At 35.8% G+C, this 23,996-nt stretch overlaps 1 protein-coding gene across 6 annotated transcripts in view; it reads left to right on the plus strand.

Moving 5' to 3' along the window:
- AHI1 (Abelson helper integration site 1) overlaps window positions 1-23,996 on the plus strand; it is a 94,046-nt gene that overhangs the window by 65,605 nt on the left and 4,445 nt on the right. Inside the window, exons 20-25 of one of the 6 annotated variants that reach the window (XM_063329539.1) lie at window positions 2,678-2,736; window positions 8,119-8,184; window positions 10,466-10,628; window positions 12,153-12,253; window positions 13,173-13,276; window positions 13,904-14,134. In XM_063329539.1, the coding sequence (XP_063185609.1) occupies window positions 2,678-2,736; window positions 8,119-8,184; window positions 10,466-10,628; window positions 12,153-12,253; window positions 13,173-13,276; window positions 13,904-13,907 (497 nt within the window). In that variant the 3' untranslated portion in view covers window positions 13,908-14,134. Of the gene's footprint in view, window positions 1-2,677; window positions 2,737-8,118; window positions 8,185-10,465; window positions 10,629-12,152; window positions 12,254-13,172; window positions 13,277-13,903; window positions 14,135-22,939; window positions 23,020-23,996 lie in introns of those variants that run through there. The other 5 variants (XM_063329540.1, XM_063329537.1, XM_063329538.1 and 2 more) reach the window with 5 other exon arrangements.

Raw genomic sequence — 23,996 nt, forward strand, 5'->3', positions numbered from 1 at the left:
CAAGGGATTTAATGACTTTTATATAATCTCAGGCTAAGTGAGAGTCCCAATAGGTCCCAGTGTCCTGTAAACTTCATTTTTGGATGAAGTGGAAGTGTCTTTCTGAGATCCTGACCTCAATTTCAATACCTGACTATGGTAGTTGAAAAACTTTGCTCAGCCTGGATCAGAGATAGCCAAAGCAAGCACTGCTGAGGCTGTTAGTCACACCTGCTCGGTGTCATTTACGTGCTTCGTCAAGCATGGAACCACGTCAAGCCAATAGCTGTGTAAAATTGCTTTAAAAATCTACTGCATCAATTGAGAAAGAAGGGATGGATATTCCCTTGGTTTTGCTGAATGGACTTTGTTTTGTGAATGAGGAAGACTTGAACAGGTTGGTTTTGGGATTGTTTTTTTTAATATGACTGTTCTGAATGTAGGAGCTCCTAAAGGAATGCTTGATAACTCAAAACAACTAATGAATGACACTAAAGACTAGTTTGGGGTAACCAATAGGCATGATCAATATGAACAAATAGCATTAACTCTGTGGAGCCTAGAATATTTGGACTCGAGTACGATGGGATCTATTTAGTGTTTACACCTCAAGCGAAGTAATAAGAATTTCCTTCTTGTTTTGGAAAAAGGCCCCAGTCATGGAAAAATGCTGTCAAAAGCAGCTGCTAGAATTCAGTACAGCACTCCTTATATCTTTGAGTTATGCATCTGTCTCTTTCCTATGCTTGCAGCAGAACAGGTCTGCACTGCCCTTTAGTGAGGCTTATTTGGAGTCTAACCAAAAAGTTTTCACCTGACAAGCAGCTAAATGTAGAGACTGCATAGGAGTACTTGCATACATAAACATACAGTCCAGAAGTACTTGGAGGTAATATATCTCTTCCTTAGAACAAGAAAGTCAATGATATTACTGATAAAAGTAGAGACTATTTTTTTTTTTATTTAAAGTTTGAAGATTTTTCCAAACAAGCAATTGCTTTCATAATATATTTTCTATAGCTTTTATTTTAGAATGGGTTTTTATGAACTGGCACAACACTACAATGCTCAAATGGAAAATCTTGTGGTAGAATACTTAGCTGTATGTAAAATATCTTTTTGTCATGCAGACATTTCATTGGTTTAAGTTTGGGGTTTTTTTTATTCAAAGAATTAATAACGACACTTGTATGCAACAGTATATCCATATGTAGTATCATCTCTGTAGCGATTTATTTTGTAACTCTATGAGTATGTAGATAAAAAATATTAATAGGACTAATATTCCCACTGACTTTTGATGTTATTGATGAACAAATGTTTTAACAAATAGCTTATTTGGAAAAAGGTAAGCTTCAGGTCTACCATCTCTGAGTATGGGTTGAATTCAGAAAACGGTTTCTATTCTCATCTCTTTCCTCTTCTGAAAAGTGATGGGAAAAAGTAATAAAAATCAAAGTAAACCTTTTCAAAATTAAGTATTTCATAACTTATACAAGCTTTTTTGAAATTAAGAGCACAAATTTTTGAATTCATACACAAAATTGAAAGCCAAGTGTTGCACTTGTTTAGGATTTCTCACAAGTGAAAAATTATTCGCATGCAGAAGATCTGCAGAAGCGTGGTTTAACTATGATTGTTTGAGCTTGCAGCTTTTATTATATTTAGAAATATCTAAATAACTTATTGATTAAACATTTACAAGTAAATCTCCTGTGAAAGTCAAAACCACAGGGCTTTTGAAGGTATACTGTGGGCGGAGTTGTTCAGGCTTCCTTGTGGAGCTATGCCAGTACATGGGAATCTGAAAAGTCCTCTTTATTCAGATACTGGACTCCTTAGGAGTAGGCTTTTGGAATGGCAAATGAAAATGAATTTTCAGAACTTATTTCTCTTTGAAAACAAAACTTGTTTCAAATCTAATATCTCACAGAGAAAATCCAGTGAACTTAACTCTGTGTTGTCTGGCATCTCTATACATAAGAAAGCGTTCTCCAATGAAGCGGTAGCATTTTTCACTGTCGTGTTCAACAATTTTCAGATTTTCGTATCTTTTCTTTTTAAGATGTTTTCTTAAGTATACAACTGAGGAGACCAATAACAAAAAGATAAGTCCATAGATGATGAAAGCATTTTCCTGAGCTTAGTAGTTAACATAATAGTTTGAAAAGAAAAGAATTTACAATTACTTGTTCAAATGCACTATGTAGAGAGTGAATAAAATAAACAGCAAGATGTGTTGTGATAGGAACTCAGATGATCAAAGGGAGCTACTGAATAGGCATAGTTATTCTTTCAGATAAAATAAGGAAGTAATTCCTTTGAGAGTTTTTGTGATCATTTCTGTTGGAAAACTTTGTATGCATTACTCAGAAATTCAATGAAGAGAAAAGCAATACGGTCTAGATAATAGTGTCAGCTTTGAGCACGAGGTGGCATGTGGACGTAGCTTGAGCTATTTCTCCAAATCATTTGAATGGAAATATTGGATTAGTTAACCTTGTGTCAGGTCTGTTAGTTAAATAAACCCTCCAGCTGTTCCTGACTGAAGGATGCATAGTTGTGACTGAAAGATGCTGCTGCTTTTCATTAGAATTTTGTCAAACATATCCTGCTAACATAATGATTTTAAAATAAAATGGTTTATTCGATGGAAAAGGATAACAAGCAGAAAATTCACAGCCTTTTCTTTTCACAGGGTGTTTCAGCCCAGTAGGAAATCCTCTTAGCCGAACACTATTGCGTAGACTACAGACGGTAAGGAATTCTGTCTTTGCATTTTTTTGAAATTGATGTTTAACTATAAAATGTCATTATTCACAAGTTCTCATTGTGGGGAGGTGTTTTTTTTTATCCTGTCTTTATCCACAAAAGAGGTATCTTCAAGCAAATTGTCTACACGAGCAAATAAGCTTTTGCTGCAGCCAGCTGGTAGTGAGATCAGATGTCTATAAATTAAAAGCTTTCTATTTTTTCATGATTTACTTTTTGTTGTTTAGAAATAAATAAACTAAAATCACAGCCCTGTGTTTTTGATTATTACTAAGAATACAGGCATTGATAAGTAGGGAGAGAAAGCTGAAACAACAACTTGAAATTGAATCCTATTTACAGAGCCATGCTTTCATTGTTTACTCATACTTCACCATTTTGTAACAAGTGAAATCACAGCCATCCTGTTTATTTAATTGCTTATCTGTTAAATATTGATTGGACACTTCTGGTAATTATATTTTTTCCTTTCTTTATTTCTGGTTTCCTGATCACCGTAATAAAACCCTAGCAAAATCTGTATGTGCCATTAATTCCAGCTATACACTTGATACACCTGGATTAAACACAAAACATATGAAGACACTAGTGACGGAAAAAAAAGTTTTGCTTCTGAATACTGAACGTGTGTGGCTCTAGAAAGCTGGGCCTGTTGTACTGGAGATGTTAATCCTCCTGCACCCATGGACAGAATGCCATGATTTAATATTCTGTCTTAATTGCATGCTAATTGTAATTTTTCAGACAGATGTTAGAAATGGACATAAATTAACTTGGATCATTTATAGCTGTTTTACAATTTGGACTTGGGCTTTTGGTTTGGTTTAGGTTTTGTTTGGACCTACCTTATTTAACAGAATCTGTTAACAGAGTTGTGGAAAGCTTGTAAGATACGTAGGATTCACAAAGAAATTTTGAAAGTATGGTTTTATGCTGCTGGTTTGTTACTGGCTAAATGGTTCTTGTTTTCACTTTTTCAGTTTTTTAGCCATCAATATGCAATTTTTAGGAAAAAGTCTAAATTGTTCAATCAGTATTTTAGTGTTCTCCATCACAGAAAGCTCTATAAGCATTTACAGGATGAACTGTTCTGTAAAATACTAAATAGCAGCAAACTTAATTTTTTTTTCCCTCAGGGGGTTAAATTAAGTTTTTGAATATTTTTTTATTTTTCTGTTATAAATGCAATCATATATATGTCATAAGCGCAGGTAAGCTGAGTAATTTATATCAAAGTAGCATATTGACAAATGACAAAATAGTTGAAGAGGTTTTAAATAATTTCCGGAGCTGGAGTATTTCACATGCTTCTGAATTGATCTTTTTTCCCCTTTTTTTTCTTTTATTTCTTTTTTTTTTTTTTTTTTTTAATCCCTGTAGGGTTAACTGCAGCAGCTGTGTTTGCATTTCTGTTTTCTATTTGGACATTGCAGGTTTCAATAAAGTGCAGCCTGGCACAGTTTTGGGGTTTTTTTTCCTCTAGGCAGATTATAGATTCCCATGCTCATTAAATATGGAAGGACTGTAATCAAATAAGGATTGTACTCATTTGAAGCCTAAGGAAGTAACTTTACAGTGTCTACAGACAGATTAATTAAGGCCAAAGAAGAGTACATTATCCTTAGCAATTGATACTTTTAGAATCATTTTAATTTAGCTGTTAATGCTGTCCTTGAACTTCTGTTTCCCATAGACGAAATTTGTACAGTTAGGTGTCCTGAGCTAGGAGTGTGTTGACAATTAATTGAACTGGAGAACAAGAACAGAAATATGACAATGCTAATAATATTCAATTATTTTATGCTAAGTCTCAGCTTATTTAGCGTTTCATTTAAAACTTAAATTACTGGGGTAAAGAGATTGCATGACATTCTTAGGGAAAGAGAGGATTAAGTAAATTTCTGACCGTCGGGTTCATAAAGAAAAATGAAAATAGTGGAGCAACTGTAAAAGCACAGGTTCGTTCTGAAAACTTTTACAAGTTTTAAATACTACCTCACCTCTAAGCCAGTCATGGCTTTTTGAGCACTTTAAGTTCATTTCTTATTTTGTCTCCTTTAAAAAAAAACCCAAACTGCCATAAAACAACAAAAAGAAGCCCAAAAGCTAACAGTCTCAGAATTTAGGCTATCACACACTGAGGCACTGATTTACTGAACGGACAGACAAAGCTTTAACACTCATTCCCTGTGTCTTTACTGGAGCGTTTGCACAAGTAACGCTCCCAGTTTCTCTTCCATTCTGGCAGATAGCAGGTATAAAGAGGTGGCTTGGAGAGAAGCAGTGGCACTGTGCAGCATCCAGGAAATAGATGTTTGTCCTTCACGTCACCAAATCTGTTATTCTAATGGAAAAAGAAGGAAGGGTGACTTTGGCCCTGTACACACACACACTGGGGTTCACCCCGGCATGTGTAGTGTCTGCCTAAGATTAATCTTAGAACAGCTTATTTTCCAAGTGTAGTTATTAAGAGTTAATAACTAATTAGAAGTGTGACTTAATCTGTACGTTTATTCTGCTACAGTGAAGAATGTGTTTAAATATAAGGAAGAAGCATACGAAACCACTGGTGTAGACTGTACGTTTTTCAATATTATTTTTTTCTTTAAACTTTGGTATTGTGGTATATGAAATATATTTGTTTAGTAGTAGACATGAAATGCTGAAACTTTTACAGAAAAGGCATTAATAACATATCACTTGTGCTTAGTGCTGCTTCTCCTAAGGGAATGAATGCTATCTAATGCCCAAATCCTGTTGGCCGCTATATATGAAGAAAAGCAAAACCACAATCACTGAAACTGCCTAATTAAAAAGAAGCTATAAACTTTTAATTAGTGCTATTATCAGGAATTGGTGACACTTGGTATGGCAACTTATTTATCAGTTTGCTCTTACCTGCAATGCTCTTCTGTATTAGTGCCTTAAAACATTTTTTTGTTTGTTTTTGTGTTAGAAATGTCAAGGATATGTGGGTTAGTCATGAATAATCAGCATGATATTCCACAGTCTAGAACTCTGCGTCAACTGCTGGATCTATTTATCTTCTTCTGAGGGTGTTCTTTATGTGAAAGCTCCTAACAGCTTTCTTCAACCAAAATCAGTGTGTCACAGCGGGCTTTTTCAGCAAGCATTTTGTTCCTGTTTCTCACAGATGGTCTGCCTCCTAAAAGAGCAGCTCCTCAGAACATAACTGTAGCCCCATATCTCTTCCAATGCAAGAAAAGTTTAACTAGTTTCCATCTTGCATTGAGAAAAGGAGACGTTAATATTCTATTAAGAATGGTGTATTCATACACTTCAGTATGTCTGTTGCTTTTTTGGAATCCTGAAAATGTGGTTTAATCTTGTGACACAACATAAAATGATGTTTCTAAACTGAAAAGTCAGTAGTTTTGGCTGGGCGTTACTTGCAATGTAACTGGGAGTTGGCACTATTTGAGAAATGGCACGAGATGCCAGAGGCAGCTCTGCTGCCTTGCAGTAGGTACATTTGTGGTAGGCAGCCGTGGCAATTCCCCTCTCCCACTGGAAGTAGGATGTGTGTGCAGCCTGTGACATACTCAGTGTATGTCTTTAAGAGGAAACTCTTTGGATTGTTGTTGCCTTAAAAATGTAACTTGGTGTCTGAGAACATTCAACATAGTCTCAGGATGACTCATGGATTTTAGCTTGTTATTTCCAAACAGCTCCCTCTCTTCAAGCTCTTCTTAGGTTTAGTGTTTGAGAGCACATAAATACTTTATTAAAAAGAGAGAGAGACAGATTGAGACACAATAATGGGGCAATATGAGTACCTGAACTAGATACCTAAATAATACTGCTAATAATTCTGATGAATCATTTTTGAGCAACAGGAGGCACTCCCATCCCACAGGCTAAGCACATTGCCTGCACAATTCTACTAACCTTGAGAATGGAAAATGAGAATTAGCTGAAACCTGTAAGGCAGTGCGAACTACCAGTAGACCACTAAACAAGCCACATCTTCTGAACTGTAGCTCCACCATTCTTTGTTCAAAATTTGTTTATCAAATCAAGCATTACACTCCCCCCCCCCCCCCCCCCCAGTCTATGTACATAATTACTCAGAACTTTTTAGGTGGTAGGCTTAGATGTTCTGGTAGATGATAAGAACTGAGTGCAACTGCTTGCTTTTATACTGTGTTCATCTGTATGTACTGTGTGTGTCTAACTACTGCGGCAATACTGAAACAATCTGTAGAGTAGATGGAACCTCTGTGTTCAAGATAGTGATTTCTTTCCCATTTGGGATAAGTCTAGCTACATTAGGAAAAAAAACGTTGAGGGCAAGAATCTCTTCTAGACAATGGCATTTATTCTGCTGAGCAGTGCAGTAATGATATTCCTTGGATCACCCTAATAAAAAACCCCAGAAAGTAAAAGGAGCTATAGATTTTAGACATATGTTTTTAAAAAGCCAGAGAAGAGAAAGAAGTTAATGCAAAAGGAGGGGCTGTAAAAAATGAAAAAGGTGAAGTACGTTGGATAGAAATTCTCAAATGTTGTTCATAATGTGGTGTAATCTGTTATGGATGGAAACGTTGCTTACTTCACGAAGATCACATTTGATTCTTCTTTTCTAAAATATTCTAATTGCTGTGTAATATTTCTATTCTGTATTGTAGTTTGTATCCTTTGACGCACACAAAATCTAGGGGAAAATGGTTTCCCCTTTGTGAAAACAGGCCATTGGAAAAAATTAAGTAACACCAGCAAAGGACTTCCATCACTTCCTTTGTTCTAATTTGTTGTTCCTCTGCTAATTTTCATAATTTTTCTGTTTTAAATCTTCTTTCGACTGAAGAATTCTGTTGTTTGACAGAAATAAAATGTTGTAGGTACAGGCACATCCTAATTACTGCATTAAATCCCTGCTATTCCCTTGACTTTGTTCGAAGTCTGAAGAGTAAGTGGTGAAGATAGAACAATTAGAATTAAATAGAAAGTATTGGTTATTAAGACCAACCTGAAATTCTCCATTGTATGAAAGTGACATCTTTTGCATACTGGTTCAGAGGTAAAGTTCACTGCAACAACTTCTTAAACATCAACTGTAGTGTTTGCGATGCAAACAAGATCAGGCTGCTTAGTCGTCAGTCCTCTGTCTTCCCCCATGTTGTCTTTAGTGTAGTGTACATACTTGAATAACTTAGTGTCTTTTTCTGAATATCTACATAGCCAATATTACTCTGTGTTGCTTAACATCACTTCTGCTTTTTCTTTTTCAAAAAAAGGCATTTTATTACAGATAATTCTTACTGTTTTACAGTAGACATGAATACTCAAAATGATAGTTTATCAAAATGCTTCATAATAAAGTTTTAAAGTAATTTCTTCTTCTAGAATGATGACTGCCTGACTGCACTGGGGGTGAGAGGAGGAAGCAGTTGTCCACTCGGGCAAGAGACAGTAAGTATTACATAATTTTTTCCAGTATCTTCTATACCTGTTACACTGTATCTGTGCTTTTGAAAGCACTTTTTGTTTTTTTAACATGATCCCAAGGACCGTTTTTGCTACCTAGATTTTGTAATTCTTACAGACATGTTCATAATGGTCATAAGCACATTGCTGCTGTTCTTATATCACTCTTGAAAAATAATTTTGTGAAAGTTTGATGAATATAGACTCGAGATTTTTGCTTGAACTTGGACCTAGACAGAACTTAACATGTGTCTGAATGTCACACCAGAAGAAATTCCGTTGCTTTGGGCATAATTGTGAGTGTTTTACATTCTTGTTTGGTCCTGTGGTGCATTTCCTGTATCCCCTTATGGTCATTTTCTGATCATATGTCTCCAGAGAATATAATGGCAGTTTCCACATTTCATTTAAATTGTCAGGCTTGCTAAACCAGTTGTATTACAGGACACATTGGTATTTTAATTTTTCATTTCTAGGGGACAGACAGTGGGACTTGCTTGATTGGTTTGAACAAAAACCAAAACATTTACACTAGAACTGTCTTACAAAAGATGCTGCAAAAAGAAGTATTTGTTGCTCTGCCTTTCATTGTTTTTCATGCTGCAGAGTAATTAGTGTTACATTCTTTTTTTTTTTTTTTTCTTTACCTGAAGTGACCTCATGATTTTCATAGTACTATTGGTAAGGAAACTGATGTCATTTAACTGAAGTGGGCACTGTTAGAGCACCCCTTACTGGACACGATTGTGTGAGCTTCCCATTCTGTACTGTTTCTCTATGGTGTGTTTAATGTGTTTTATTTGGTTCTGTTCCATAGTTCATATTTCTGTATTGTCAACATCACCTGTAATTACTGTATTAGCTTTCCTAATGCAGGGAAGAGAGTTTTGATGAAGGATATTTCATTGTTTGCCTTCTTTATGGAAGTTCAGGATTACTGAAGGTATATTTAAATAAATTTCCTATCTACCGAGAGCTATGCTGACACTAAGTCTTTGGTGCTGACCAGCTCACAAATTACCATATAGAATTTACAGTGGTAGAACCATTTCCATCTTTTCCCATTCTTAACTGATTTAATCTGTTTAATTGGTAACATGGAATTGTCAAAATACAAGTGACATTGGCTATATTTTTACACACATAACTCACAAGTGATCTTACTCAAAATAGAAATACACATACAAAAAGCAGGAGATATTTCAGCAGTCTTAGGATTTAAATGCATGTATGAGTAATAAAAAAGGAAGTTTTTTCTCCAAATCCCTATCTTCATAACAACTTTGCTGTCTCCTTCATTCTCCTATAACCTCCTATTGCTTCTAACAATCCCTGTTTCTGACCTCTTTACTTAAAATTTCGTAGGAGAATCTGAGGTAAAGATTATATGTAGGGAAGTAGTGTTCCTTGTGTAAAATAGGTCATAATTTTGCTCTTCACTTATGATGAGGGAAGTGAGCAGTTGCCTTATTCTTTCAGTTCACTTGTTTTCAGTCTTTTCTGCTCAGAATTCATCAGGACAGATTTTTGTTCATAGGGCATGAGAAATAAATAAGAAATTATACTTGATATTTTCATATTCAGGGTAGAAAGCAGGCTTTTGTTAATATATTCTATGTAGTATGCATGGTGCTGACCACTGTTAGTACTTTTTTCCCAGAAAATTATAGGTGCACTGTCTTTCACTGGGAAATAGATTTATTATGTGAAATGAATATAAACATATTTTTGGCAGATATTCATAAACTTGTATATGCAAATCCTTATTTCTAAACAAAAAGAAAAAGTGGAGTGATCAAAGCAAAACTTTGCAATGATATTTTTTGTACTAAAGTTTTCCTTCTGTAAAACTGTCATACTGTTGAAGTATTTATTCGAACACATATGCTTCATGAGCACACACAGAATGGGATCTGAAGGTGGTGTAACAATTCTGAGAAAGTGAATGTATGAAGTGGTTTCTTTTTTTTTTTTTCCTTTTTCTTCATGAGTAAATTGCTTATAAAACTAACAGCTGCTGTTTTGAAGCTAATCTTAGTGAATTGAATGTTCTTAACCATTTCTACAATCCCACAGTCCTTTATCTTGCCTCTCCTGCTGCTTTCCCACCACCCCTGATCCCATTAGCAAAACTTGAGACAGCCTCAGCTTTTACCAAAGTGCAGCTTTGGTTTCAGCTGCTTTTCTGCAAGAGGAAGTGAATGTTGCGCTTTTTTCTCTGTGGCATGGTTGTGATAAAGCTGTGGTGCTCTTATCTCTCTTTTAGGTAGTGGCTCTTTATGACTACACAGCGCATCGATCAGATGAGCTAACCATCCATCGCAGTGACATTATCCAAGTGTTATACAAAGATAATGATAACTGGTGGTTTGGCAGCCTAGCAAATGGACAGCAAGGCTATTTTCCAGCTAATTATGTGGCTGGTGAAAGTAAGTTTACTGCTGTCTTCCTGGTATACCGGAGTGGGTTTAACTGATGGTCCAAGATTTTACTGTGCTGTACGGCTTATTGTTCTGAAGATATGAATTTATGTAAGACACAGATCGCTTAATGATGACTTATTATGATGCAGAAATTGCATAAAGTTAGCTAACCACTTAGCAAGTTGACATACCTGACTTAAAAAGGTATTGGCACTTAAATATTCCAGCTTATATAGTACTGGCTTAATTATCAGTCAACTGGATTGACTCCTCATCTCACATACAGACACCTGGTTCATGTCCTACCTTGGCAATGTTTTTGGACACATCAAAGCATTTCACAGACGCCTTAGGTTTTTCTTAGGCAATCTCTGTTAGATCTAACCAGTTACTTTTGTAAAAACTCTTGTCACCTTACTCTAATGGAGAATGCTCAGTTCCCAAATAAGTGGATTTCAGCATGAAGTTTTAAAAGATTAATGGCTAAATTTCCTATCTGAGCATTGAACTTGCTAACAGGTCTTTGTCATTAAAACAGTTTTGATGAAACTAGTACAGACATACCTAAATGAATCTGAACAAATAACACAGGAACAATCCTACATAGTCAACTGATGTAAAGATGCTCAGTGTCCTGACAGTTGTTAGTATTTAGCTTATGGACATAGTGTGTGTGGCTGCAAGCTACAAGAAATTCATTTGCCTTCCTAAACTATCAAACTATCAGTTATACTGGTGTTTAGAAATTTTTTAACCCAACATTTCTCAAGATGTTTTCCCCCCATTTTCTAGTTCCTCCCTTCGTCTTTCAAGTGATGTCTAATATTTATGCCTCTTTCCTAAAAAAAAAAAAAAAAAAAAAAAAAAAAAAAAAAAAAAAAAAAAAACATTTGAATGTAACACTCTGCTAACTTGGTGATGGTAATTGAAGTTAGCTTAACTACTGCCCTTCCCTTTGCACATCCTGTGCATTTTCTCCTTTCTTTTTTCCTTGCAAAATAAGCCAGAGAGCAGTCTGTAGGCAGAGTCTTCAATGGTAGCCTATTCCTAAAAAAAAAAAAAAAAGAAATAAGTTAAATAAAATTAAAAGGGAATAAAAAAACCCAAACACTTTTGAGGGAGCTGTCCAACTGTGGAAAAAAAACACTGGTATATAATTTATTTCAGTTGGTGGACATCTTATTATTGAATCAAAAGAAATGCATATGATACATTTGTTAAGTTACATTAGTTGCGTTGCTGTCAGTATGGGCTTTGTTCTTAGTCATGTAAATGTTTGATTGGTTTTAGTTTATATAGTAACCTATATATAAATTACACTTAAATCTAAGCTTACTAATATAAATAAAAGTTAATGAGCAACTTCTGGTAAATTCTTATACAAAGTTTGGCTTCAAACTCTTCTTACCTGCTTCAGTTCACATCCTGCTATTGGATAGATTGTAATGTCATGGTTGTTTGCATAAAATAGATACTTTTCGTGATTCTTTCATGGCTCTCATAATGCTGAATTATGTATCCTGTTTTCAGAAGAATATGAAGAACAACCTTCAGCATTAGTACCAGATTCTGCTCCTCTCCTACCTGAAGGACCAACAGAAGCAGAGGAAGGTTCTCCAACACTACATAAGGTAATAATTTGAGAAGGATGGATTCTGTAAGTAGTGGTGGAGTATGTCTTTTGTATGTCGGATGAACTGCATCAATTTTTGATACCTTTTGGAATAACTTCTTATGTGTAGACCTCATTCCAGGCAAGCAGGTGGATTTTCAGCAGATGTCTAACGTTTGTCTCATGTGAAACCAGCTGTTCCATCATGTGACAATTAAATATTCTGCCTACTTTAGCACCATTGTAATGAGCGGCAAATCTCCAATTGACTCTAAGGTTTACAGAAGAATCTCTCACAGCTACCTGGTGTAAATAATGGTTGAAGAAACAACATGGGTTTGTCAAAACCTGATATGCTTTTGGGCACTTGACTGTCATTCTTGGAATATGCACTGCCCACAGATTCTTCAGATTTTCTGCCCTGAAGTTTTCTTATCTACCAGGTTACTTAGGAAAAAGTTGTGATGTTTTACTCTTGAGAATTTTTCTGTCCATGTAATAATATCCTAATTAAAGATATACGAAGTGATCATAAAGCCTTATTACCAGACTAGGAGACATGCTGCATCTAAACATGCTTACTTGTCAGTGGGTGTTTCTGTTTAAACATGTGAATGACTGCACTCATCCTGTAGGTTGTTCGGGAGGGTGGACTATAGAGACTTCATAGTTTGGAGAAGGAAAGGAAAGAAACGCTCTCGTCTTGACTATATCTAATACCTCTCCAGTCCCACCATATGCTTATATTGGATTGCAGTTGTATATGGCAATATGTTGTTGTTTACATATCACATGCTATATTGTACGCAGAAGCATTCCTGTTTCTGTGATTTTAGTTAGCAGTCAGAATACAGTGTGTACAGAACAACAAAGAAACAGCAGCCAGTTTTTAGTCAAGGTAAAAATGGGGGGGTTGATTTTTATTTTATTTTTTTCAGGTCTTTAGAGATACTGCTGTGTGCAAAGCAGGCCAAATGACTCTCACTTCTCCAGACAAACAGAGATCAGAAACTTTGCACAGCTTATGTTCCCCTTCTGTGAAGTAAGACTGATAATTGATTTAAAACATGGGATGCTTTGTAAGCAACAAAAAGTAATAGAAATTATTTGATACCTCTTAGAATTTAAGAATTTTTTTTATTCCAAAATGTTTGTGTCCTCCTTAAGTGTGCTTTCCACAGCTATTCATGTAGTCAAATGGTACTAACAGAACTACTTTAAAAGTGACTTTTGTTCAGATTTCTTTCAAATGACCTGACTTTTCCAGGTATGCTTCTAAAATTGAATCTAATACTTTGCATGTGATTTGCAAGACTTAAAACGTATGCTGTGTTGCTAAGTTACAATTTTTTCTTTTTTCAGATGATTTATCTAATCTTTGCTGCATAATATGTGTTGCAATGTTCAAGGTTAACACGCTCAAAGCTACTTTTATTAACCTTTTTTGTGTAGCTTTTTTAATAGGTGAGTAGAGAGAGGTAGCATTTAATAAATTATTGAGTAGAGATTACTCACTTGGCAGTGTTGTTGAAGCTGGCTGTCTTCTTGAAGCCAAGTGCTATAAATCGAATTACTAAGTGTTTTGTTTCTAACTATACTTGAAAAACAGAATTAATCACTACACCGAGTAGTAATAATTAATCTGAAGTATCTCTTTACCTCTTTGTAGCTGAGAAACTCATAGCCAAGGCATTGTCCAAGAAAGACAAGGGTGCATTACTTTCAGATACTCCTGTAAAGGTGGACTGGAACCAAATATAGGAAAACTTACAATGTTACTGGAAAGCAGGAAGATTTCTTTCACCTGTTGTCTACGTTGCTGAAGGCAAGGAAGGTATCCCAGAGGGAATATGTTACTGTACTCAACCAGTTTCACTTGTACACAGATTAGAAAAGGAAGAAGTGCTCAGACACTTATTGTCATTAAAGACTTGATGATTTTAATCCACGTCGTCTTTTCTGTTTTACTCTAGTAGGAATCCAGTTGATTTACTGGATCAAAATATTTACATGCACTAAGTAATATGACTAACATTTACAACCAGTATTTATTATTGAGCTTTGTGAGAAGTAATGATTAGCTTTTATCACTTATGTTTTCTCAAATATCTGTGGTTGACGTTTTTCTAGCAACAGCTTTTATATTACTAGTGGCACCTTTTTAGTAACACTCTAATATTTCATCAAAATATTCTTTACTTTGATTCTGGCACTTTGAATTAAATTGACTGCGTATTTAATAATTATTTGGAATTTTGTAGCAGTCTATATAGTACATACAGATATTCAAAAGACATCATGAATAAAGTGTACGGTAACAGTCCAAAACCAAGCAAATATGTTATTTTTTTATCTTGCGCAGCATTCAAGGGCACTGCAAAATCATAAAGAGTCCAGAGAAAAGTAATGGAACATTTACAAGTCCTGGAAAACATGGTATAAGAGGATATACTTGCCAGATTAAACTATCAAAGAATGAGCAGTGAGGAGTGTATAAAATAGTACATGATGTAGAGAGGTGGATTGGATGCACTCTTTTTCTTTGCTTTTTTTTTCTTCTTTTCCCTTCTGCTGTTAAACAAGATCAGGGAACATTAAGCTGAAATGGAACGCATCTAATATTGGTAGAAAGGCATTTTGTTTATACCATGCTTAGTTAACCTGGTGAACCTAGCTACTACAAGACACTATTAAACTTAGGCGCTCAGGGATCAATTTTTTTAATAACACATTTTAGGGTGAAGTAGTGGCGGAGATTCCAAAAGCATCTAAATGACTGAGAAAGACAAATCTGGGTGACTTTTTTTTTTTATTTCATGCTACATAAGCACAGTATAAATCACCAAGAAGATAGTGAGTTGAATCAAATGATGAATCAAATCTCTGTGCAAGACTTGCGATGCCTTGAAATGCAATGGTTTTACAAAAGCTGCAGAGTGCTATGTAGAAGAAACAAATTGTCATTCAGCTGTTTGTCATAATGAAGGAAAGTTCTACAGCACTTTGGCTTTAGGCAATACCAGATACTTCTGAGACAAAACTGCTAAGACGACCACTGAGGGGGCTGATCGGTTATGGCAGTTCCTGTGTTGCAGCAGTGACACAGCAACTTTTCTTCCTATTCCTTTCATTTTTTTCAGTATTAGACATGATGAAAGTAAATGCCAATTTCTTTTACATGGGAAGTATGAAAAAACATTATTTTTTAATATCCTATGATTATTTTTTTTTGCTTTGACAGAAAATTAGGTGTTTTTTTAAAATCCAAAAATATTTATCAAATAATTAAGTTTTTACCACAAACAGCAAAATATAGCTGAACTCTTGGGTTGTGTTTGGGTTTTGGCCACAAGCATGTTTTTACCAAATACTTAGTTATGCCCAGGTCTGCTATATCTGTTTTTTTGAGGAATACTTAAATATTTTAGCTTTGTTAAGACTGCAAAAACACAGTTACTGTGAAAATCATCATAGCAGTTACTCATGAGATTTTGCTACCCTGTGAGACCAAATAGGGCACTTAAAATGTAGAAGAATACTATGGTTTTAATTACCAGGAATACCAATCTAATTAAGAATAGTTTTCCAACTGCAGATATTATAAATGCATATCTAGCTAATCTACAGAATGTTATGATGAGTGAATAAAATGGAATCAACATTAAAAGAGGGTGTAATACTCAAGATCCAATATTAATCTTTGCAAATAATAAAAAAAAGTTGTAGTTCAAAGAACCTGCTTTCAAAATGCTTTCTACCATCAGCTTTGCATTCATAACATAATAATTTTATGCAAACATTGTTTTCCTGCCTTATGAGTTACTTAATTCCTGAGCCACAAAATTAGGTCATAATCATCTTTAATTACAACATACATCTAAACTGCCAATAGAAATTTCATGGAGTGAAGTTCTCAGTGCACTGATGAAGAATCCCAAGAAATAGAGATAAACTTGTCATCTGGCTGCTCCAGGAAACGTGCTGTTGTTTTCAGGTTCCTTAAGCTGACGGCAGAAAAGACAGGAATTCAGATGGAGTTGTATTAGAAACCAAAATTTGGGGTTTGCAAAACTTTGGCAAATCAGAGACATTTCAAAGTCAATATTTTTTTTTTTTTTTTTGCCAGGAATGTTTTGCTGTCTGTAAGATCTTGTGAACATGTTTTATAATTTAAGATGGCCTACCACTCACTATATAAAATGTATCTAATTGGATTATGAATGTTAAGTACTCAATGCTACATTATGTGAGAATAGTGGGAAGTAGTAATAGAAAAAAACAAAACAGTAATTTAAAATGTCCATTATAAGAAAATATTCTTTCTAGTATCTTTATCTTTGAAAAATGATGGCAAGGTGTAAAATAATGATCGTAAGCATGAAAAGAAAAGGGTCACCTTCAAGAACAACATTATTATTTCGCAATTTGGAGAATCTACCCAGAGATCATCAAAACTTGATTGCATGTATATTTAAACAAAGTTTATTATCGCTGTTCACATAAATAATTCATGTTCTCACTCTTCTTCCCCTAGAGTAGTTTGTTGTCAGACTTTCTAACTACTTAGCCTAACATGTGTGAAACAAACCTGCCAAGCAATTGATGCTATTCCCCTGGGCTGGAGCTCTTTCAATGTGGATGTTTTTGTGGGCTCAAAATTTATTTATTAGATCTAAAAATTTAAAAAGGATAGAAAACTTGCTCAAAAATATTTCCAAAAAATACTAGCTAGAAATTTTTCTATTAGTTTCAACAAAAACTTTCATTTCCTAGTTTGTGCTGTTTCTATTTTCTCCTTTAATGGTGCCTTTCTTAGGTTACTGGGGAGCACTTCAGTGACTGCTTGTCTTTTTAGGAAGAGGAGGGACTAGGAAGATGTGGTCATGTTAATGAGAGAAACATTAAAGAATTAACACAGTGGAACTTTTGCAGTGAATAGAGCTGGAGACTTTCAACGCTTCATGAAGTATGTTCATTTTCAAGGTTCAGAGAGGTTGCAGACCCACAAAAATGTTCAAATTGAATTACTCTCCCTTAAGCGTGTGTGGTGCTACTTTATTTGTAAGCTGGTAGCTCTTTCATTTCCAACTTCAAAACCACCTCTGTGGTTCCTAATGTCTTCTGTTTCAAAAAATGTTTGCGCCTGTGTCCGTAGTATTATTTGAGTCACTGAAAGAAAAGGTATCTGGTTCATAAGGAAATTAATATCTATTGGGGAAAAAAGGAAAGATGAAGTGACATTCATGGTCATTTGCTGTAAGTGACTGGTCTGTTTAAAGATAGGAAGAATCCAACTGAACTGGTCAAGCAGAACCAAAAATACTATTGAGGGATATTTATATTATTAAGATAGCACTCAGAAGCAAGGTAACTTCTCATTGTTTTCTCCTTGGGTCCTCATAGCCTCTTTCTGAACAGGATTGAACTATTTTTATGCAAATTTTAATGCAAAGCTGTAACCACGGATAAATTCCCAGAGGCCAATACTTCAAGACTGAAAACAGCTGTTCTAAACCATAGTGCTTCAGTCCCAAGTATCTTGTCTCCACTCTTCCTCCTCTTTCTTTTACTGTCCCTCAAACAGTCATCTAGTTGATTTGATTTCTGAGATGCAGTATTTGTCAGTGTTGAGCCATGACTACAGTTTTCACTCACCAGATTTCCTGTTGATCCCTCCTAGGCCTGAATGGGCCCAGGATTTTGCAGTTTCAAGGACTAGACAAGGCAAAGTCCTCTCTGCCTGTGGCTCTAGCATTCATGAATGGAGAAGTTAGTGACTGTTGCCTTAGTCCTAAACACTACAGTGCTTTAGCTCTCTTTTATAGGAAAGAGAGAAATTCATGCCAAATTCTCTGTTGTATACAAAGCCATGGTTCTGCTAGGTACTCACAGCTAAGTTAATACTGTTAGACGTAAGGGTTACAATATAGTGACTCTGATTTAGATAGTCTTGTTCTTCAAAAACTCTAGAGAGGGGAAAACAGGCAATTGTAAGTTAATTGCATTTTGACTAGGAAGGTCACATCAAAAGAAATACGTGTAATTCCACTAGCAAAACTCCCTGCCAGTTGCTCATTCAATGGGGAAATGTGTGGAGGGGTACAGAATAGCAGGAAAAAAAATGTGTTGTGGTTTTACAGCATTTCTTCCAAACTTGACTAATTAGAACAGTTTTGACTGGAGTCATCAGCATGGTTCTGGGGAGTTAAGTACATTGCTATAAATCTTTTATCCATGGACTGTGTAATAGAAAACAAAATACAATCTCAATACTGAGCTTAACATCCTAAGGGCTAGTCTGAAAAGACAGACAGACATGTTCATTCTTGCCATCTGTGATCCAACGAATCTTTAATTAGATCAAGTTCTGTAGGAACAGCTTCTATGGGAGAGTTCTGTGCAGAGTAGGCTATAGAGCAAGCGCATTTACCTTCAAGGCTTGAAACACCTGAATAGATTGCCTGCACCACTCCAGTCTGTCCATCTGCCTCTTAGTCTATGAGTACCTCTCCAGACCACCAGCCTTAGAAGCAACTCTGCACAGCCTAGAGGAAAGTACTACCAAAGACGTAGACTTGGGATGATACTTTGTCCCCGATATTTCCTTCAGATGCCCTCTGCTTCAGGTTTTGCTATGAAGTGCATTCTGTTACATATGGTTGTTTCCACAAGTTTCACAGGGACGGTTTAGTGCGTGACTTACTGCTGTGGATTCTACAGCGCAGGGATCAGGAACTGAAATGCTTTTGTGTGTTTAGCCTTCAGTTGTTTGGCCTTGGTTGCTTCTTATTGGCAACACTGCCACAATATTAAGTATCAAAAAATCTGAGGCCAAATGAGCTGTAAAGCAAGCAACTCCTCTAGAAAAGTATATTTATTACAATTTTTATGATTGTGAACAATCTAAGCTTCTACAGTTGACATGAACTGATGTTCTCCTCTCCTTCTGGTGGGCTATATCTTTCAAAGGGTGGCGAATTAGAATATGGCAACAAAACTGAACACTATTAGTGTCACTAAGGAGCTCGTATTTTGCACTGTGTTCAGTATTTGTTCTTGTGAACAGAAAAGTTCGAGATGTTCATAATAATTATCTGACACATTAAATTTTTTCTTTAAAGCAGACAGAGCCCTAATAATCCTGTATTAATATTTAAGCTCTGCATTCTCAGTGAATTTAATAGCTACCACTGTATCTGTTACAATACTAGGTTTGCTGAATCAGTACAGACGCAGTGACAGTAGTGTGGAGCTGCCTCTTCAGCCCCTCCATACTCTAGAATTCTGTGGCTTGCACCTTCATTAGCATATCCTTGATGTTCTCAAGTGTCTAAGTGTTACCACTGCCTCCTTAGCTGCATTCCTCTTGCCTGTTTTCGCGGTCTCCACTCACTTACTCACTGTGCTTCTCCTGCTGCTTCATCCCCTTGTTGCACTAGCTCCTGCACTGCCTTCTTGCATCTGCCACTGACCCCACTCGTTCCTTCAGTACTGCTACTGCTTACTCACATCACTGGGATGGGAAAAGTAGTTTACAGAGTGGGCTGAGGGACACAGAGGTATGTGGGATAGGGAAGAGAAGGTAGTGGCAGTGAGATCTGCTTCAAAAAGATGTAGTATCTAGTTCCTGCCTTATTACATACTTGAAAATTTGTAGGTAAGAAAGGTATCATACTTGAACTCTGGAGAATCGTGAGTCTGTCCCTACAGACCCTAGGAATTCTCATTAGTAGTCATGTTAGGTGAACACAGCTGTTCCAAGACAATCTCTAATTGTGTGCTTTTCTTTCCTTGGTACCCATACTGAAATGCTGTGTTTGAATATATGAAAGCCAACATGATGAGCAGTTTTTTAACACAGATCATAAGATTCTTCAGTTAGGCGGATTAATGTAGTGGATACTTTAACCTTCTAACTGGGAAACAAGGATAATTTTCTGTGGTTTGGTATTTGTAAGTATTAAAAAACTTTGTCTATTTTTTTATAAGACAAATCAGTCTTCTGTAGTGGCAGTTAAATGAATTCCACCAAACTGTGCTCTCAGAAGGTCCATATTTGATTATAGTATTAGTACAATGTCAAGATTCTGTTATATTTACTCAAAAAGGAGGGTAAAAAACGAGTTCAACATAATTCACATAGGATTTTCAGAAAAAGATTTTGTTTTAACTGCAAATGAAGTGAGTTCATTACTGTATGGCAAGGAACCTCAAGGTTATAAATGCTGAAGGAAGTGTTATTTCCTTAGAGTCATTCCCTTTACAGCACTCCCTTGTATTTTCATATCAGTGGCATTATATTTCCTTCTTTTGTGTTTACTTTTACCATTGACTTAGTCTCAAGTTTGTTACTGTATTAACAACGATTTTTTTGGGTGAAGTAGATTTTTCTTCCTAGCCCCGCCAATGCTACATTATTATATTCTAATAGGCTGACTTTTGTCTAAACTAATCCAGCAATCTGTGTTATTTCAGCAGACTAATTCTAATGACTAATGTTTAAACATGGTTGTTGTGGGCAGTGTGCTTATATTAATTCAATAGGCCAATGGGAGCTTGATCCTGTTTCTCTTAAGTCAGCAGAAAAATAATGTTAAACTAATAAAATAATATTAGGGAGCAGGACCAAGACAAAAAAAGTTCAAATTTCATTCAACTACTAACATGGACTAGAAGTTTTTTAATTAATTCCATTTAGAGTTTAAGAAAGTAATTAAACTGTTTAAGGCCTAAAACTGAGGTTTGGGACATATCGGTTCTGGTTCCAATATGGTCTTTATTTGTGTGTGCCAAGACAATTTTCATCTGTGCCTCGCTTTACCCCAAATTAAAATTGGACAATAGTACTTGACAGGGGAATGTTAAGTTTTACCCATTAGGGCTTTGAAATCTGTGATGGATACGTTTTGTGTCTGAAAACAAAGCATTTTTGTTTAATTTTAAAATACTGAAACTAATGCTTAAGTGATAAAAAGAACAGCTGTGAAGCAACCCTCTGTTTTCTCTCTGCTTAAGTTAAATATGGAGGAGCCATGGTAAACCTTGCCTGTGAGGTTACAGAAAATGAAATTAACAATTGGCAGACTTAGAGGGTCAAGAACTGTAATTTTTTTTTCTTCTCTGTTGCTTCCAGAAAGCTCTTGTTGACTTTGTGGCTATTTTTTTAGATGCTGTGTTGTTGTTAGGCTCTCCAGAGCTGCTCAATGATACTCTCTTCCTAATACTGCTCATTTTTAACTGGGCTTTTAGAGACAGTAATGTCAGTAACCGGCTTTTTCCTGGAGCAATTCAGGCTGTAGTAGAACATTAAACATCTTATTTACAAGCAGATGAGTACCTCTGTGCTTGGCAGAACTGGATGGACTGATTTTTTTAATAGTAAGGATATTTGAGAAATTCAGAAACAATGTAGTAGGTTTTGCTTTAGGCTGGCTATGAATCTGAAATACAGCTAACAGTCAAAAGATCATAAATGTGGTCCAAGTTTTGATGGCTGAGTTAGTTTCAAGCCCATTCTTCTCCTTTACTCCCTGGGAAAAAAAAAATTATTTTTTGGAAAGCACCAGATCTAATTTCTCCCTCCCTTCTCTGGCCTAGGGCTCCAGTATCCTGAAAGAAACTTTCTCCAGCTTTCCAAAGTCTTCATAGGAACCGGTCACCACTCTTACGGTGTACCTGCATATAAATTCTGTTTTTCTTTCATGCATGCCACACCAAATGGACACTTACAGAACATAGCTGTCCTGTCGACCTGAACTAGAGATCCACAACAGTTTTTCACTGCCAGCGTTGTGATCCTAGGTCTGAACCTACAGTGTGCTGCACTGCTTTCCACAGCTTTTCTCCTTGGTTGTGGTGCTCTGGAGGACTGAAGTTCCTGGCTGGATGTGTAGTGTATGGCTGGTTCCAGAAAAGCAAATTTTGATTAAGACATAAGGCCTATCAATTGTGTTGGCTTCTGCCCTCTGTGAAAATGAAACTACAAGGGTGGTTACCAGATACCTGTGAACATCCTGGAAGAAAGGCGAGAAAATAATCTGTCCTGAAGACAGTAAACTCAGGAAGGGCACTTGCATTTCCTTATGGGAATTCTTGCAGTAAGTATGAGACTTGTTAGAATTAGAAGAGACCCACTAATTACGTTGGAAATTAGAGAATTTACTTAAGCTCTTCCAGGTTGGTTTGGTTGGTTGCTTTTAGCCCTGAATTATAAAGTAAGCTGGAGTAATTTGAACTACTTTTGATTGAAACTTGCAGGGTTAAAAAATAGACAGGTTTCTCTTGTTCAAACTAGGCAATAAGATGGCTTTTAGCATTCTCTCTGTACTCATGCAGTAGCAGAAATAACATAATTCTTCACAGACCGTGTGTATTTTAAGCTTACTTCAAGTAGATTCATAACTTTTTGTTTCTACACATACCTGACAACTGTCTTCTATTTGCTAACAGTTTGTTTTGTGGTTTGTTTTTTTTTTTTTTTTGGATTTTTGGATTTTTTTTTTAAAGCACGGTACTGTTTTCTTGCTTGTAACCACATAGGAGTTGACATTTTATGGCTGATAGACATTCTCTTTCAAAAGAGGTATATTCTCTCCTTATTCAGGAAGCTGGTGGGTTTTCTACGTACATGTGTTGGCCCCATTGTCTGTCTTCTTTTTACCTTCCTGCTTTTTCTTTTTCTTTTTTTTTTTTTCATCTTTTACAGATGTCACCAGTCATCAGTAAGTCAAGGGACCTAAAATGTAGCTCGGAGCGTGGCACAGATAGAGACTCTCCTACAACACAGTAAGCAAGAAATACTTAAAACAATTTGCAGTGTTAGCTCTACAACTGCTGTTAGAAAACTGTGAGCAGCGTTGGAAGGGTTATTTTGTTTTAGCAAGCAAAACAGGAAGTTAGCTTTAGGATAATCGTTCAAAAAGTGCTTCAGACCTGAAATATGAAGGAAATAACAGTTTGTATATACGTGCACACACACATATGCATACACACATTCTCTCCCCTGAAAAGAGCAAGGACTATAATGTACATGAGAATTAAAACTCAAGGATATGGGATTTCCCTGTGGCACCCCTTAGGTATGTATTAGGTTTTATTGCTACAAACTCCAAACTATTTTTCCACCTTCTAAAAACTAATTAATATAAATTGCAAAAGGAATTTGCAAGAAGGTACAAGCTAGAAGATGCAAGCTAGCATCTACGATTGTGACACTAGCATTTTTTAAAAATGCTATCTATTTGTTGTTTGAAAGCTGTAAGCAGATAAGATCTCAGCATTTTGAACAAGAGCTTCCACAATGTCTTTAGCTTAGCTATTGCAACCATTTATACTGAAAAAAATACATCTGAAAATACTTCCTGTGATTGTTTTCCAAACTGGTCCCCTGCCCATATAAATAATCTGCATGTACAGTGTAGATGCAAATACGTATCTAATTTTAACTTCTCTTTAAATCTTAATTTTTTGTCTCTAGCTGTATCTAGATTTGAAAATAAATTGTGAGTAGAAAGTTTAACCCTCATGGATGATGAGGAATGGGCTGTATAACTACACACTGACAGAATTCAGTGTTGAATTTTGGGCATAGCTATTCTGATAGGATGTACATTAAGGAAGGAAATGCTTTAAAAGCACAGTTAGTGTGACGGTTGATACAGTCTGTTAGAAGCCAGTATCAAAAATTTGGTATGACTCAACTCCATTAGAGAACTTCAGGAAACAATTATTTTGAGTGACCTTTCCAGGGCATCCACTGAAGA

Source organism: Chroicocephalus ridibundus, chromosome 3, assembly GCF_963924245.1.
Source record: "Chroicocephalus ridibundus chromosome 3, bChrRid1.1, whole genome shotgun sequence".
Lineage (NCBI taxonomy): Eukaryota > Metazoa > Chordata > Aves > Charadriiformes > Laridae > Chroicocephalus > Chroicocephalus ridibundus.